We start from the raw sequence: 17074 nt of genomic DNA, 5'->3' as shown, positions 1-17074 counted from the left end.
CGCTCAACAACTTAACCGGCGGAAAATATTTTTTTGAAAAAATCCCTAAGCCCCGGGGTCACAATTTCAGCAAAAATCTGACTTTTGGCGATTCACTCAAAATTGATGCAAGAAGCTTGCAAATGCTCCCTTGAAAGGTTTGGGAGTCGAAACAGAAGGCTTTTTATCACAGGACAAGAAATCAACCCTCAACAACTTTATCCGCGGAAAATAGTTTTTTAAAAAACTCCCTAAGCCCCGGGGTCACAATTTCAGCAAAAATCTGACTTTTGGCAATTCACTCAAAAATGGTGCCAACCGGTTGGAAATGCTCCCCTGAAAACGTTGTCGATGGAAACAGAAGGCTTTTTATCACAGGACAAGAAATCAGCCCTCAACAACTTAACCGGCGGAAAATATTTTTTGAAAAAATCCCTAAGCCCCGGGGTCACAATTTCAGCAAAAATCTGACTTTTGGAAATTCAATCAAAAATGGTGCCAACCGGTTGCAAATGCTGCCCTGAAAGATTTGGCAGTCGAAACAGAAGGCTTTTTATCACAGGACAAGAAATCAGCCCTCAACAACTTTATCGGCGGAAAATATTTTTTAAAAAAACTCCCTAAGCCCCGGGGTCACAATTTCAGCAAAAATCTGACTTTTGGCAATTCACTCAAAAATGGTCCCAACCGGTTACAAATGCTCCCCTGAAAGGTTTGGCAGTCGAAACAGAAGGCTTTTTATCACAGGACAAGAAATCAGCCCTCCACAACTTAACCAGCAGAATAATTTTTTTTTGAAAAAATCCCTAAGCCCCGGGGTTACAATTTCAGAAAAATTCTGACTTTCGGCAATTCACTCAAAAATGGTGCCCAACAGTTGCAAATGCTCCCCTGAAAGGTTTGGCGGTCGAAACAGAAGGCTTTTTATCACAGGACAAGAAATCAGACCTCGACAACTTAAGCAGCAGAAAAATATTTTTTTGAAAAAATCCCTAAGCCCCGGAGTCACAGTTTCAGAAAAAATCTGACTTTCGGCAATTCACTCAAAACTGGGGCCCAATGGTTGCAAATGCTCCCCTGAAAGGTTTGGCGGTCGAAACAGAGGGCTTTTTATCACAGGACAAGAAATCAGACCTCGACAACTTAAGCAGCAGAAAAATATTTTTTTGAAAAAATCCGTAAGCCCCGGGGTCACAATTTCAGAAAAAATAGGACTTTCGGCAATTCACTCAAAAATAGTGCCCAACGGTTGCAAATGCTCCCCTGAAAGGTTTGGCGGTGGAAACAGAAGGCTTTCTTTCACAGGACAAGAAATCAGCCCTCGACAACTTAACTGGCAGAAAAAAAATTCTTTTCAAAAAATCCCTAAGCCCCGGGGTCACAATTTCAGAAAAAATCTGACTTTCGGCAATGCACACAAAAATGGTGCCCAACGGTTGCAAATGCTCCCCTGAAAGGTTTGGCGGTCGAAACAGAAGGGTTTTTATCACAGGACAAGAAATCAGACCTCGACAACTTAACTGGCAGAAATATTCTTTTCCCCAAAAAATCCCTAAGCCCCATGGTCACAGTTTCAGAAAAAATCTGACTTTCGGCAATTCACTCAAAACTGGTGCCCAACGGTTGGAAATGCTCCCCTAAAAGTTTTGGCGGTCGAAACAGAAGGCTTTCTTTCAGAGGACAAGAAATCAGCCCTTGACAACTTAACCGGCAGAAATTTTTTTTTTTAAAAAAATCCCTAAGCCCCGGAGTCACAGTTTCAGAAGAAATCTGACTTTCGGCAATTCACTCAAAACTGGGGCCCAATGGTTGCAAATGCTCCCCTGAAAGGTTTGGCGGTGGAAACAGAAGGCTTTTTATTATAGGACAATAAATCAGAACTCGACAACTTAACCGACATAATTTTTTTTTCCCTAAAGAATCCCTAATCCCCGGGGTCACAATTTCTGAAAAAAATCTGACTTTCGGCAATTCACTCAAAAATGGTACCCAACGGTTGCAAATGCTCCCCTGAAAGGTTTGGCGGTTGAAACAGAAGGCTTTTTATCACAGGACAAGAAATCAGACCTCAACAACTTAACCGGCGGAAGAAGATTTTTTTGAAAAAATCCCTATGCCCCAGGGTCACAATTGCAGAAAAAATCTGACTTTCGGCAATTCAATCAAAAATAGTGCCCAACGGTTGCAAATGCTCCCCTGAAAGGTTTGGCGGTGGAAACAGAAGGCTTTTTATCACAGGACAAGAAATCAGCCCTTGACAACTTAACCAGCAGAATAATTTTTTTTTTGAAAAAATCCCTAAGCCCCGTCGTCACAGTTTCAGAAAAAATCTGACTTTCGGCAATGCACACAAAAATGGTGCCCAACGGTTGCAAATGCTCCCCTGAAAGGTTTGGCGGTCGAAACAGAAGGCTTTTTATCACAGGACAAGAAGTCAGACCTCGACAACTTAACCGGCAGAAAAAAAATTTTTTCAAAAAATCCCTAAGCCCCGGGGTCACAGTTTCAGAAAAAATCTGACTTTAGGCAATTCACTCAAAACTGGGGCCCAATGGTTGCAAATGCTCCCCTGAAAGGTTTGGCGGTCGAAACAGAAGGGGTTTTGTCACAGGACAAGAAATGAGCCCTCGACAACTTAACCAGCAGAATTTTTTTTTTTTTTAAAAAAAAAATCCCTAAGCCCCGGGGTCACAATTTCAGAAAAAAATCTGACTTTCGGCAATTCACTCAAAACTGGTGCCCAATGGTTGCAAATGCTCCCCTGAAAGTTTTGGCAGTCGAAACAGAAGGCTTTTTATCACAGGACAAGGACTGTGTAAGTAATACAGCGTTACGCATGGAACATAATACTGTATCCCTGGAAAATGCTCTGTGGAAGCACATACTTTGTCACTGGTTATCTCTATGGCACAATCTCCCAAACTTGTACTTGATACAATGTATGTGGAGAGATGATTTCCAGAGCCCATGGGTAAAAAATTTACAGCTGAAAATTACGGCAATGGGAATCTCCCCATCCAAATTACTAGAGCAGGACTTAGTTCCAGCTAAAAGAACAGTAACCTGTAAACTAGAGGAGATGGACTTGCAGCAGAAAATGGTCTTGGGCAATGGTAACTGCTCACCTCTAAACCTTGGTTTATTACCCCTCTTAAGGCTCCCAAACTATTTGAATTCTTTAACTTCTTCGGCTCATAGATATGCCTTTGTAAAGGCAAGATTCAACACCTTCCCATCGAACGTGCTGAGAAATAGATTCTCCAATGGACAGATATCGCTCTTATGTGATTGTAATTGTGGGGCACCGGAATCGTTGCATCACATAATTCTTGATTGTGCTTTTCACTCATCGGCCAGGAGCAAGTTTCTTGCTCAATATCTAAAGGAAATTGCCGATGATACGATTGAAGCCAAACTGAGATATCTATTAAATGATGATGACCCCCTAAGATCACTCACGGTTGCCAGATTCTTGATCAGCGTCCTATCCCTAAAGAAGAGAAACGGACTCCTGTGCGGCTCAGATAATCCCTTCAAACCATGATCTATGTTTTAGGATGTAATTAGGTGATATCACCATTGATGTCTTCTATTAATTTATGAGCAGAGGGCGATGTTTATGTTACAATTTTATTGTAATGTATGATGTTGGTCTTTTGTTTTTGTTTTGTTTTGGTTCTTGCCTTTTTTTTGTAAGTTTTGGCGGTTTTAAATTTGGAGGTTTAAGTACACTATGTTGGTATGGGAAACTGCCGTGTGACGGGCCAATGGCCGTAATAAAGATCAATCCAATCCAATCACAGGACAAGAAATCAGACCTCGACAACTTAACCGGTAGAAGAATTTTTTTTTTGAAAAAATCCCTAAGCCCCGGAGTCACAATTTCATTAAAAATTCTGACTTTCGGCAATTCACTCAAAAATGGTGCCCAATGGTTGCAAATGCTCCCTTGAAAGTTTTGGCGGTCGAAACAGAAGGCTTTTTATCACAGGACAAGAAATCAGACCTCGACAACTTAACCGGCAGAATTTTTTTTTTTTTTTTAAAAATCCCTAAGCCCCGGAGTCACAGTTTCAGAAAAAATCTGACTTTCGGCAATGCACTCAAAACTGGTGAGCAACGGTTGCAAATGCTCCCCTGAAAGGTTTGGTGGTCGAAACAGAAGGCTTTTTATCACAGGACAAGAAATCAGACCTGGAAAACTTAACCGGCAGAAATTTTTTTTTTTCAAAAAATCCCTAAGCCCCGGGGTCACAGTTTCAGAAAAAATCTGACTTTCAGCAATTCACTCAAAAGCATTTGCAACCGTTGCTCACCAAAAATATTTTCTGCCGGTTAAGTTATCGAGAGCTGATTTCTTGTCCTGTGATAAAAAGCCTTCTGTTTCGACTGCCATTGGAGAGGAGGCAAGAAGCTGGGACCCTGCCTGATCCATACTAGATAAGACCTTTATTAGGCTTTCTGTTGACTTTTTGACAAGTAATGCTATCTAGAGGTTCAGGCAGGGTTGGTCTGGCTAGACGAATGATTCTTCCCCATGGTATGGAGGCAAAAGACCCAACCCAAGCTCTCCCTTTACTAGGAATGTCTTTCATCAATATTTGGCAAAACTTCAGGGTTTTTTCTAAAGTTAATTATCGCTCTATGCCACTTCTTTTACACAAATATGCATATAATTCACACATACTTTCACTAATGGGATAATCTGAGTCCAAGCAATAGCTAAATGTCAGCCGTGGTTTGGAAAATAAACGCAAGGACATACTGTAATATACAAATTCCAAGGATCTGTTACTACAACATCATTGTTTATTTGTATGCCACCTTTTCATGGTTAAGCCATGCTGAAGGCGGCTTACGATGTGAAAAGATTTACAAAATACAACAAAAGTCATAAGCAATAAAAGTCAAAGGCCACAAAACACACCTGTTCTTAATCAAACCTGCCACAGTGAGGTTTGGGGGGGGGGGGTGGAAATCCTATGGGAGCCAGCAGGATGCTTTTTTTCAAGCCAAAATATGTGGGGGCATTTTTGCTGGAGAGGGCTTCAAGTGCACAGGGAGGGGAGAGTTGCATCAATTCACATATTTTGCTAGCATTTGAACCCACCATGAAAGGTAGGTTAGAAGTAATGTTCTCATATTGCAGATAGATCATGGTGAGAATGCAGGGAGTGGGATCCTTTGAGCTGGGAGTAAGAAGTTTTGAAGCAGTGGCTTTTACGTCACTTCTTTTGCTCTTAACAGTTCTTAAAATGTAGCTGCTTTTGCATTGGAAAATTTTTATAACCTTTAAAGAGACATTCAGGGTTTCTCCTGTAAATGCATCTAAAGATAACCTCTTAAAAGCCAGGAAGTGAATGAAAACGTTATCATTTGCAACCTTATTTTTCTTTTTTCTTTTTTAAAAATAATTTTTATTAACCGGCCAATCAAATCACATCACATAAATTCCGAATTACAAAGCCGAATTTTAAATTTTGTTGAGGGGACCCATATTTCAAGATCCGAAGGGGGATTCTGATCATCTTGCTACTGCTTTAATGTCCAAATCAGTCCAAACAAAGTTCATAATTCTATCCAGTCTTATCTTGCTGTTTCCACATCACCTCTTGTTCATATATTTTCTCTTTTTTCTTTATGATCTCTTCTGATAGTCTCCTTAAGCCGATAAACACCAATAATAATCCTGTGTGAATTTTTCCATTCTTCCAATCCTCAAATCGAGATGGTTTCCATATATCATCGCCTTCATAGATAACATCACTTTTCCCATCTTTAATTACAGAACTGTTGTTCTTAAGTCCCTCTGAGGAGTTTCACCCACAATATAAAAACAGCTCTATTTCTCCTCCCAGACTTAAGTCCTCCGACAGAACTTCCCAATATGGCGACGGCACTTTTAACTGCGTCATTCCAAAGCCCTTATACATTCCACGCTCTTCGCAAAACATGCTTTGGTTCGAAAGTTTATCTCCACACAGCCTTAAATCCACAGCTTAAGTCCTTAAAACGACATTTCTGACTTGTGGGGGGGGGGGTTCTTGTTTAATCACATAAAAGAAAGAAAGGAAGGGTTTTTCCCCCTCCCCCATCAGTCCCTTTGCCATACCGAGTCTTGGTGTATCTTCTCGTGATTTATACTTGCTCCTTCGACTCTTCTTGTTTTATCAGAGATCTCTTCTGTTAGCAGTCTTTACTCCCCCTTCTTCCTTGAAATATGTGCATTCGCGTCATCCAAATTGTTTCTTTTGAAGTTCTTGCAGCTAGTGGCGCGGATCAGAGACGGCGTCCAGGAGCGCCGAAATCCCACAGGAGGGCATTGTGCCTAGTGCCCCCATCCCCACAAATTTGGGGGTGGTATAGGGCACAGCAGGCAAGGGCAGTCCCACCCCGCAATCCTGGGGGGGTACGGAGGCTATTTACTCCCATCACAGCCTCCAAATTACCTTGTGTGGGTCAGAGAGATGTTATTATCAGCCATCTTCTGATGCGCCCCTAGTGGCCCCTCCCATTTGCAACCTTATTTTTCATGCTTCTTGCCTTCATTCCTAGGTCTATATTTTCAAATAATAATAATAAATTTTTATTTATACCCCACCCTTCCCAGTTCAGAAAACGGCTCAGGGCAGCTAACAACAAATTTAAAACAATTGATGCAACAAAAAACAGCATAAAATACAATATAAAACGTGAATAACAATTCAGAATTCAAAAATCAATTTAGGGGGGAAATCCATCCAATAAGCATTAGATAATCACCAGGGCTAGCTGGCTAAATTAGTCCTATTTGGGCCAGCGAGGAGACCAGGGGAGAATTAGCTGTGGGATCCCAGAGCGGGTAATCTTCATAAAAAGGGGGAGGGGGGGAAGGAAGGGGAATAAAAGAATAAATGGGGCACTTGTTGTCTTAGCATTGCTCATTCTGAACCCACCTCAAAAAAGACATGTTCCTGATGGTTTAAGCACTGCATATGCTCAAAAGGAAAAGGGTTTGGAGAAGTGACCACAGAAGGCTGTTTTTATATGATGGACTTTTGACAGTGACGTACTTTAGACCTCAAATGTGGATGTGTAAAATTTCTACTTGCAGGAATTGATGTGCAGCATACATTTCCAGTGCACGTAGATGAATTGTATTTTAATGGTAGTCAATGAGTCTTACCCCTTCCCATTCCAGGGGGTGGTCCCCTTGGCTGTGGCATCTTTGGATTTGGTCTTGGTTGGTTAGGCAGCCCGCCTCTTGGGCTTGGTGGCCGAGTCACTACAACAGCAGGCTGGAGTGTGGCTCCTCTTGCAGGGTTCTCAGGATTACTGTTTCTGGTGGTGCTTGCTTCTTCCTTCATTGCAGGAGTGTTTTTAATGTTGGCAGACTCAGGCTTGTTATCTTGTAAAAGGAAAGGAACATTCAGTGCTTTTTCGCATATTAACCAACCCATCCATGCATCCTTCAGATCTCATTTAGCTGTTATTTTTGTGCACAGCAAAGCCACTGAGGCAAGCAGTTAGATTCCCCTTGATATCTCTATTAGTTGTTGCATTAGCTAAACTTCTATAATAGTTCAACATCAACCTCCAGAGGGACTGCAGTCCACCTTACCAGATGCATGGAGGGACATCCTCATGAAATACAGGATTTGGCTAAGTATCAGTGAGGTCAGAGGGCAATGAAATGCTAACAAGTAACACCTGAGAATTACATAATTAACTGTGATATTTTACATAATTGGTGGGCGTAACAGACAGCCTGGCACTGGTAGCTAATACAATGCTAAAAATCCTTTGTTTAGTCCAGAAATGATAGCATTGAAGTTGTCACCTGATGTCATAATGATGTTTAAAATGATCTATGTCAAGTGAGCCAGACTATAAGGTAAAAAGGGTAAAGGACACCTGGAGGGTTAAGTCCAGTCAAAGTCGGCAGTTTGCAGTGCTATTCTTGCTTTTCATGCCGAGGGAGCCAGCGTTTGTCCGCGGGCAGCTTTCTGGGTCATGTGGCCAGCAGGACTAAACCGCTACTGGCACATGGAGGACCGTGACGGAAGTCAGAGCGCATGGAAACACCGTTTACCTTCCCACCTCAGCGATGCCTATTGATCTACTTGCACTGGCGTGCTTTCGAACTGCTAGGTTTGCAGGAGCTGGGACAGAGCAATGGAGCTCACTCCATTGCGGGGATTCGAACTGTCAACCTACTGATCAGCAAGTCCAAGAGGCTCAATGGTTTACACCACAGCACCACTCACGTCCCATGCAGGTGTATTCTCATGAATACACAGGATTTGGCTAAGTGTAAAATCTGAGAATTACATAATTAACAGTGGTATTTTACATAATCAGGTGTAACGGACATCCTGGCACTGGTCAGCTAATTAATACAATGCTAAAAATCCTTTGTCTCTGTTTAGGCCAGAAATTATAGCACTGAAGTTGTCACCTGATGGCATAATGATGTTTAAAATGGTCTATGTAAAGTGAGCCAGACTATAATCCAGTCATTGCGCAAAAAAGGGTTTTGCACCTTTGAGAGAGATATATATAGTGTCATCAAGAATGTTGATTATATTCCTGGGTTAACCTAGTTTTCACATAGTGCCTGAATGAGGCCAACATGGGACAACCTGATGTCATTTCATAGAATCATAGAATCATAGAGTTGGAAGAGACCACAAGGGCCATCGAGTCCAACCCCCTGCCAAGCAGGAAACACCATCAGAGCACTCCTGACATATGGTTGTCAAGCCTCTGCTTAAAGACCTCCAAAGAAGGAGACTCCACCACACTCCTTGGCAGCAAATTCCACTGTCAAACAGCTCTTACTGTCAGGAAGTTCTTTCTAATGTTTAGGTGGAATCTTCTTTCTTGTAGTTTGGATCCATTGCTCCGTGTCCGCTTCTCTGGAGCAGCAGAAAACAACCTTTCTCCCTCCTCTATGTGACATCCTTTTATATATTTGAACATGGCTATCATATCACCCCTTAACCTCCTCTTCTCCAGGCTAAACATGCCCAGCTCCCTTAGCCATTCCTCATAAGGCATCGTTTCCAGGCCTTTGACTATTTTGGTTGCCCTCCTCTGGACACATTCCAGTTTGTCAGTGTCCTTCTTGAACTGTGGTGCCCAGAACTGGACACAGTACTCCAGGTGAGGTCTGACCAGAGCAGAATACAGTGGCACTATTACTTCCCTTGATCTAGATGCTATACTCCTATTGATGCAGCCCAGAATTGCATTGGCTTTTTTAGCTGCCGTGTCACACTGTTGGCTCATGTCAACCAAGACTCCTAGATCCTTTTCACATGTACTGCTCTCAAGCCAGGTGTCACCCATCTTGTATTTGTGCCTCTCATTTTTTTTTGCCCAAGTACAATACTTTACATTTCTCCCTGTTAAAGTTCATCTTGTTTGTTTTGGCCCAGTGCTCTAATCTGTCAAGGTGGTTTTGAAGTGTGATCCTGTCCTCTGGGGTGTTAGCCACCCCTCCCAGTTTGGTGTCATTTAGGGAGGGGGGTTCCATAATGTGGGGGGCACTGAGAACACCCTGTCTCATGCAGTCACCTGTCCAACAGAAACTAAAACTGGAATAACAACCAGGGCATCCTCAGTAAATCTTAGTCATTTTTTCAGGTTACTGATTCCCAAGTTGTTTAAACCTTTGTATACCAATACCAAAACCTTGAAGTGAGCCCAGGGATTTACCAAAAGAATTACATTGACAAGCATTGATGGAAGGCCAGTGGGTTGGGCTGTTTTTACCTTCTGTTGGTTTGGGTCCATCCATGGCCTTTGCACGTGGAACAAGCAAGTCTTCCAAATCTTGCATTGCGGGATTGGTGGAAGCTTTGTTGTTCTTCTTGTTTTTCTCATCTTCACGTTGCTACAGAGCATTGCACGTAAACACGTTAGGGTCATATCCTTTGCAATTAATGGACCTAAGCTCGTCCTGATGATTAATTTCAGTTGGCCTACGCCGAGTAGGACTAGCGTTGGACACAGCTCTCAGGCATGATCATCATCATTTTTTAAAAATAATTATGGTAAAAGCTACAAATTAAGGGAGAACTAAAACAGAGGCTGAGACTTGAGTGTACTCAATATAAACCGGATGTTTTGAAACTGGAAAATTACCTGAAATGCAGCAATATTATTTATTTATAAATACACATACATATGAGAATGGAGAAACAGGGCAGGAAAAATGGTTTAAAACAACAGCCCAGGTTTGAGTAAAGCAGGGATGGAGAAACATTGAGGGGAGGGAAGTGACAATTTAAAACAATACCAGGATAAATACAATGAGCAGGATGGGACATTGGCAGTTTAAAACAAGGTTTGGGAATAGCGAGAAGGGTGTTTGAAAAAGCTCTGTTGTGCTAGCTTTTTGGTGTCAGTTTCTGTGTTGTGCTCATCTCTGATATTTCTCCTTTTAAAAACCGATTTGTTCTTTTTAAAAAACGACCTCTCAGTGTCCTGCCAGTGTTTAAAACTGTCATTTTCCTCTCAGAGTTTCTTTCTCCCTGCTTTACTTAAACTTCTGCTGTGGTAAGAGAGCTACTGAGAGGGAAATTGTGGTTTAAACAGCAGCAGAGGTTTGAATTAAGCAGGAATAGAGGATCGTGGAGAGAGAGAAAGGTGGCAATTTTAAACAGTGTCAGAGTTTTGAGGAGAGTGAGCAGGGATGACACTGGGGGAGGACTCGCAGTTTAAAACAAGATCTGAGTACCGAGCGAAGGGAATTTGAAAAGGCTTTGTGTTGTGTTAGTGTCTGTGTTGTACCCAACACTTTTCCTTGTTAAAACTGGTTTGTTTGTTTTCTAAAAAACCACAAAGCCTCTGTGTACTCTCAGAATGGAGTTCTTCAGGTGGGGTGAGACATTCATTTGGAGAGTGTATTTATGCCAGTGGAGTGGGGCTGGGGGGCTGGATACATCATATATTTTCAAATGCTTGCCCCTAGATAGAGCAGCACACGGGTATATTCCATATTATAAAAATGTTGTAGCATTTTTTATATCAGTGTTAAGTGCATCTTAAAAAGTTGGGAATATGAGAATTTATTATGTGGTTTTAATATATAAAGAAGGAGCAGGTTATTCAGGATGAGCTAATATGTACTTAAGGAATGCTAGGAATGTAGCAATCAGCACATGAACATGGATTTTTGAACCATGTAGTTCAACAATGGACCCAAACACCTGTGGTGTTTTCATTTGTAAGTTAATTTGATAAAATACAAACATACCATTTGCATTTTCTTCTTCAGCTCCGCATTGGCATGTTGATAAGCTTCAGCCACAGCATTCAGGTAATATATAGCAAGGCTACAAAATCAAATATCAGTTAAACTTCTGTGACACCTTACAATGGCTTAAAAGTAGACAAAAGAGGCAGGTTTAATTATTTGGGAGACCAAAACACATTGCCTAATTCATGCATTCTCTCAATACTGATCTAAGAAATACAATATCAGTTAAACACTTTCATGAGTGTTTTTGTTAATATCCACATTTCCTATCAGCTATTAACAAAAAACAAACAAAAAAACCTCTTTCTTTTACAACTCTAGCAAAAAATATCAAAGCAGTTTACGAGAATCTATATATAATGAAAACCACAGAAAAAATTAAAATCAGAGGCCATCAACTGTTAAAGAAAGACACTGTCTTAATTGCCTGGATAGGTTTGGCAGCATAGAAAAGTTTTCAGCAGGCGTTTAAAGGTTAAAACAGAATATTTATAAACTATATATAAGCATATCATTAAAAATATCAAAGTGGCTTACAAAAAAGTATTGTTGTTTTTGCTGCGGTGGAAAAATAATCTGTATTATGGATATAAGGAGTGGAGATGAATTAGGGTGAGAAGACATTTTTGACAGATTCTGCATAATCCATTAATGGTTGGTTTGATTTCAGGCTACACACACAGCACGACATTTTAAATCCTAGCAAATTTTAAACCAATAACCTAAGGATACCTCTTGCTAAAATAAAACTCTTCTTCGCTCTCAGGTCCCCAGGCTATTGGAACAACTTACATCATAAGTAGAATGGCGGGTATAATTAGTCCTGGATTTGCCACATAACCGAAGATCTTGGCCACAAAGGGTGGGAAATCGTGTTGGATGGTCTCTTGGATTACATCGTACATTTTCTTTTTCCCACTGGAATGGTAAACAGGTACATATAAATGACAGTTTTCAGTACTCATTAGAGGCCATTATCAACTTCTTTCGGAAACGCACCATTCAGAGGAATTCCAAGATTGTGTAGTTCTTTTTGAGTATGTCAAGACGCAGGTGCATGCATCCATTTTGTCTTTTTCCCAAACATAATATTTAATTGAAATTTGTTTTCAGTTACATAAAAGGTAGTGAAAAGTCCACTTACATAGACTTAGGGGGGGCAGCATTCAATTTTCTTTTCTAAAGGGAGCATGACAAGCAATCCTCATCTTTGGAAACTTTTGTACACTGTGTTATGTTCAGCAGGAGCTGGATCAAGAATGTCTTTTTATCAACCTAAACCATTTCACAGCTATCAAGAGTGTGGCAGGTTATTTACCAGCTGGGATTTAATGAGGGCATCTAGTTACTTCAGGATAGCAGACATTATACAGTACCATATTCTTCATATGTGCAAGGTCAAGTGGCCCACAGACCAGTGTGCTGTGATGCAGTCTTAAAGGGTAGAACAGCTACATGCAAAGAGACTTGTCTAAAATAATCTAAAGAAACTGTGTACGTTCTTTCTTCCCTCAAAAGTCTGAGAAGAGATTGCTACTGACACCGCTTATTAACAAAAGAATGGTCCGGACAGTGGAGCAAAAGGAACAATTTGTTCTGAACTGGCTCCACGCTGAGTCAGAGCCAGCAGTGCAGCGAGAAACAGTTATTAAATCAAATTAGGGCTCATTGACATGTTAATCCAGTCTGTGGAGCAATTTGTGTAGAGCCGATGCAGAATGGCAGTAAGAAATGCTTATTAATACAGTGATAGTGGAGCATATTCTGAAGAAGTCAGTTTCTGTTTTACTTTTACCATCTACGGTCATATTACATTGCAGATTTTGGATGGGGAGGCAATGGAAAAAGTTGCTTTGGAAAGCAGGGCTTTATTTCTGAAGCTTGTCTGACTTCTCTGGTACTTTGAGTTTTAGTCTATGTATTGATCCATTACATTTCCATCTTCCAGGTTAAGTGCACAGTCTTATATACAGACCCTCCAAGTGTCCCTATTTTCCAGGGACATCCCTGATTTAGAGAAGCTGGTCCCAGTTTCTGATTTCATCCCGGAATATTCCACTTTCCCATAGGATGTCCCTATTTTCACTGGAGAAAAGTTGGAGGGTTTGGAGATATCTGACTGCTGAGCCATCTGAAGGCAATCCTGTACAGGGAAGTTTTCCTAATGTTTAATGTTTTATTATGTTTTCATATATGTTGGAAGCTGCCCAGAGTGGCTGGGGCAACCCAGTCAGATCTGTGGGGTATAAATAGTAAAATTATCATTATGGAATGGGATGCCCCTATTTTCATTGGAGAAATGTTGGTGTGTATGTTATATAGTTCCCCATAGGGCTGTTCCCTCTGCGACAAGGGAATATCAAGACTCCTAGGGAACACCAGACTGCTCACTGTCCATGGCTTCTCCTTGAATATGTCAATTGCTCACCCTGGATGCTGTCCTACTCTTCAACAGCTCATCTCTTTTCATAGAGGTAAAGCAGGGAAAGGAAAGAAAGAAAACACTGGTCAAGAAAGTCAGGAGAGACAGCAAGTGTCCAATGAGCTAGCAGTAGTTGGAGTAACAGAGTACACTTTCTTTAAAACTCTTTAAAGTTACACAACAATTGACGTTCCTCTACCTATTAAATATGCAGTTATGGGGCTGATAAGAAAATCTAGGGCAATAGCTAACATTGCACCAGCACATTTGATAGGACTCCCCTCTGTAGTCCACTGCACACACGCAAGGTCTGCTCCAGAGGGTCTGCAAAGGTCTGGAGAAGATTTAGGAAGAAGGCATGCCGCAGGGGAGAGGAGGACAAGGAAAGCCCCATTGTGGAAGCAGCACGGCATTGTTGGCCGTCACCCTGAAGATTAAGAGAAATTCTTTATTATGTATGTTCTTCCATGGAAATAAGGCCCATTAAACACAGCAGTAAATGTGCATAGGATCGGGTCTAGTGTGCATGGTAGGACAAATGAGCAGGAGTCTGGTCTCATGCTAAGGAGGTGTTCTCCACCAGGATCCCCCAATACCTGAATGGTCCACAGTCGAAGGAGGGAGGCAGGGACATTATGGTGTAGGCAACCGGCAATAGGCTTAGGAACAGGATCAACAGCAAGAGCCCCATATAAAAATTATTGGATTTGGACGCCTTGAACACGCGCTCATGGGGAACATTGCTACTCATAACAGCCCAGCTCTGGTAATACATGGAGGTTAATAGACGTAGCACATTTATGCCAACTAGTCCTGGTGCATAAAAGGATCCCATCCTGTAAGGAAGGAAGAAAAGAGAGAAATATAGAAAGCTTTTCAGGAAGGCTTTAGCTGCATCCACTTCAGAAACAGCGAACTATAGAAGAGCATAGGAGCCTGGTATTAAGGATGGACTCAGAGCAAGTTCTGCCAGGAAGGAAGTAGTTAGCGACAACAATGTGATCGTACTATAAAGCAAACTCTTTAAAAATAGAGCTTTCCCCTGCCTGGCTTGCAAAATGGAACCATAGCTACTTATTATGACAGTCCCTTCGGTTTCAGCATTAGGGATACATCCAGATGAGCTGTCTCCACCCACTACCCAGATCAGACAGGATAATAATGTGAGATAGCTTGGGTGACTTGAGCAGACAGAAGAGGCTCCAGCTTAGTTCCTTTGTAATGCATAAGACAGTAGAAAGGTTGGATGCTGAAGCGAAAATAAGGTCAGCATACGGATAGCCTCCTCTGAGATAGCATGGCAGAACCAGACATCTTGAGCTCTATCACATCAGCAGCCACCTACTGCAGTGGGACTGGGTGTCTCCTTCATGCTGGACCAGAACTGACTTTCACAGTAGGTAGCCAATGCCCCATTCAGTGTCCCAGGATGAGAGAAACATCTAGGTGGAATGTGCACCAATAAAATTGCCTTGGTGGGTGAGATGAAGGAAGGTAGCCATGTGTTTTGGATGGGTGGAGGACATGTTGGAACACCAACAGGAGCTTATAGAAGGTGTGGGCATGGAACCAAGCCTGATAAGGTTTCCACACCCCTGTCTGTTTCTAAATGAACTCCCTGGTGTTGGAGTGACAAAGTGGGCTGCAAGTGGCCTTTGGATCGTACCTATGGGACCGCCTCTCCTGGTATGTCCCACGGAGGACCTTACGGTCTTCAAATAAAAACATCTTGGAGATCCCGGGCCACAGGGAGGTTAGGCTGGCCTCAACCAGAGCCAGGGCTTTTTCGGCCGTGGCCCCGATCTGGTGGAGCTCTCTGTCACAAGAGACTAGGGCCCTGCAGGACTTGACATCCTTCTGCAGCACCTGCAAGACAGAGCTGCTCCACCAGGCCTTTGGCCAAGACACAGTCTGACCCCCTTCTTCTGTACTCCTCATAGAACTCTAGCCCAATGTTGCCATTAATTTGACTCTGAATTGATTTTAGAATGTATTTCAATTAATTGATTGTGATTTTATGTAAACTGTGTTATTTTTACTGTTGTTAGCTGCTCTGAGCCCAGCTTCGGCTGGGGAGGGCGGGATATAAATAAATTATTATTATTACTATTATTGTTATTATTATTGCATAACTGTGAGCTGGAAGGACCTCTGGCTTAATAATAACCATAATTTATTATTTGTACCCTCCCCATCTGACTGGGTTGCCCTGCACCTGCCCTTGCTTTGAGAATAAACAGAGACTGGTTCAGGAGGTTCCCCAGCTGTGGAATTTGTCTGGGCTTTAAGGAGAACTTGATGGAGTAGCTGCCCCAGACAGTCTCTTACAAGAGGCAATGTGGTTGTTTAGTGGGCTTACTGGACTTGTAGGATTTCACAGACTTTCACTGGTATATCTGGGGCAGGCACATGGGGGTCTGTGAAACTAAAGCCCTGGGGTCTCTAAAAAAGGGCCTATATGAAGAAAAATAAGGGGCTCTTTATGAGGCTGGCTCCTCTCTTCCTTATTTGAGAAGAAAACATTGCCTTCTTGTCCTTTGCGCCAAGCCTGACTTTTGACTTCTTTTTTCTTTTGTAATTCCCAGTCTCATGACTGAGCAGGGGAGAGAGGGAGATTGAACAGCTAAATTCAAGGTATGAGAACTCCTTTTTCATTTTTGAAATAACAGAAAGTAGGACAGAGAGTGGAGCTATCACTTGGGTGAGGCAGGAGAAAAAACAGTGCGGAGCCTGCTCAAGTCACCCAAGCCATGTCCCATGATCCATCTCTCCCTCCCACTGGACTGAGAAAGAAGAATCTATATCACTTGCTCAATTTCAGGTGCACAGGCTAAAAAAGTTTAAGGAGCATACGTGAATGGGGAAAAGAGGGAAGGAGTATTCAGTGAGTATCAAGGAACATAGGATGATGGAAAGCTGCCTTGTAGACCACTGATCAGTTTAGCTCTCTAGTCACTGGCAGCAGCTCTCGTGGGCCTCTTCCAGCCCTGCCTGTAGATAATGGAGAGATGGGGGTCTCTTCCAGCCCTGCCTGTAGATAATGGAGATTGAATCTGGGGTGTTCTGCATGCAAAGCAGATGCTCCATCAATGAGCTATGGACCTTCCCTGGACTGCAGAATATGGAAAAATGTAGGATCTTGGTCATCATTCATATATAAAATGAACCCCATGATAATGGGCTCCACATTTCTGTTTTAGTGACAAACTGAACAGGCTGTTCTTCCTCGCCCCTGTTCTTTGACGGATTCTCAGCTTGCGTAAGTTGACACTGCATCCTATGGTCCTGTGGGATTATCCTAGAACCTTTTTAAATAGGTAGGTGTTTGTTCTAAAACCACCGTTCTGAGTAAAAGTTACCAAAATGTGATGTGTCTAGCATGCACTTCTGAGTGATTAGAAGAGCCATAATAATAATAATTTAAAAAA

The 17074-nt window shown here is 42.0% G+C and overlaps 1 protein-coding gene across 1 annotated transcript in view; it reads right to left on the bottom strand.

Annotated features, from left to right (window-relative positions):
• Window positions 1–4375: 4375 nt before the first annotated feature.
• The window catches only part of TMC2 (transmembrane channel like 2), a gene marked incomplete at its 5' end in the record, with an annotated part of 56685 nt that continues 43986 nt past the window's right edge, over window positions 4376–17074 (bottom strand). The window contains 6 exons of the mRNA XM_080976115.1: window positions 4376–5362; window positions 6502–7366; window positions 9736–9856; window positions 11222–11300; window positions 12017–12142; window positions 14243–14482. Coding sequence (XP_080832241.1) covers window positions 7131–7366; window positions 9736–9856; window positions 11222–11300; window positions 12017–12142; window positions 14243–14482 — 802 coding nt within the window. The 3' untranslated portion in view covers window positions 4376–5362; window positions 6502–7130. The remainder of the gene's footprint in view (window positions 5363–6501; window positions 7367–9735; window positions 9857–11221; window positions 11301–12016; window positions 12143–14242; window positions 14483–17074) is intronic.

This window comes from Podarcis pityusensis, assembly GCF_964106645.2.
Source record: "Podarcis pityusensis genome assembly, chromosome: 12".
In the NCBI taxonomy this organism is placed as follows: Eukaryota; Metazoa; Chordata; class Lepidosauria; order Squamata; family Lacertidae; genus Podarcis; species Podarcis pityusensis.
Note: the sequence above shows the minus strand (reverse complement) of the source record. Positions and strands in the feature narration are given on the sequence as shown.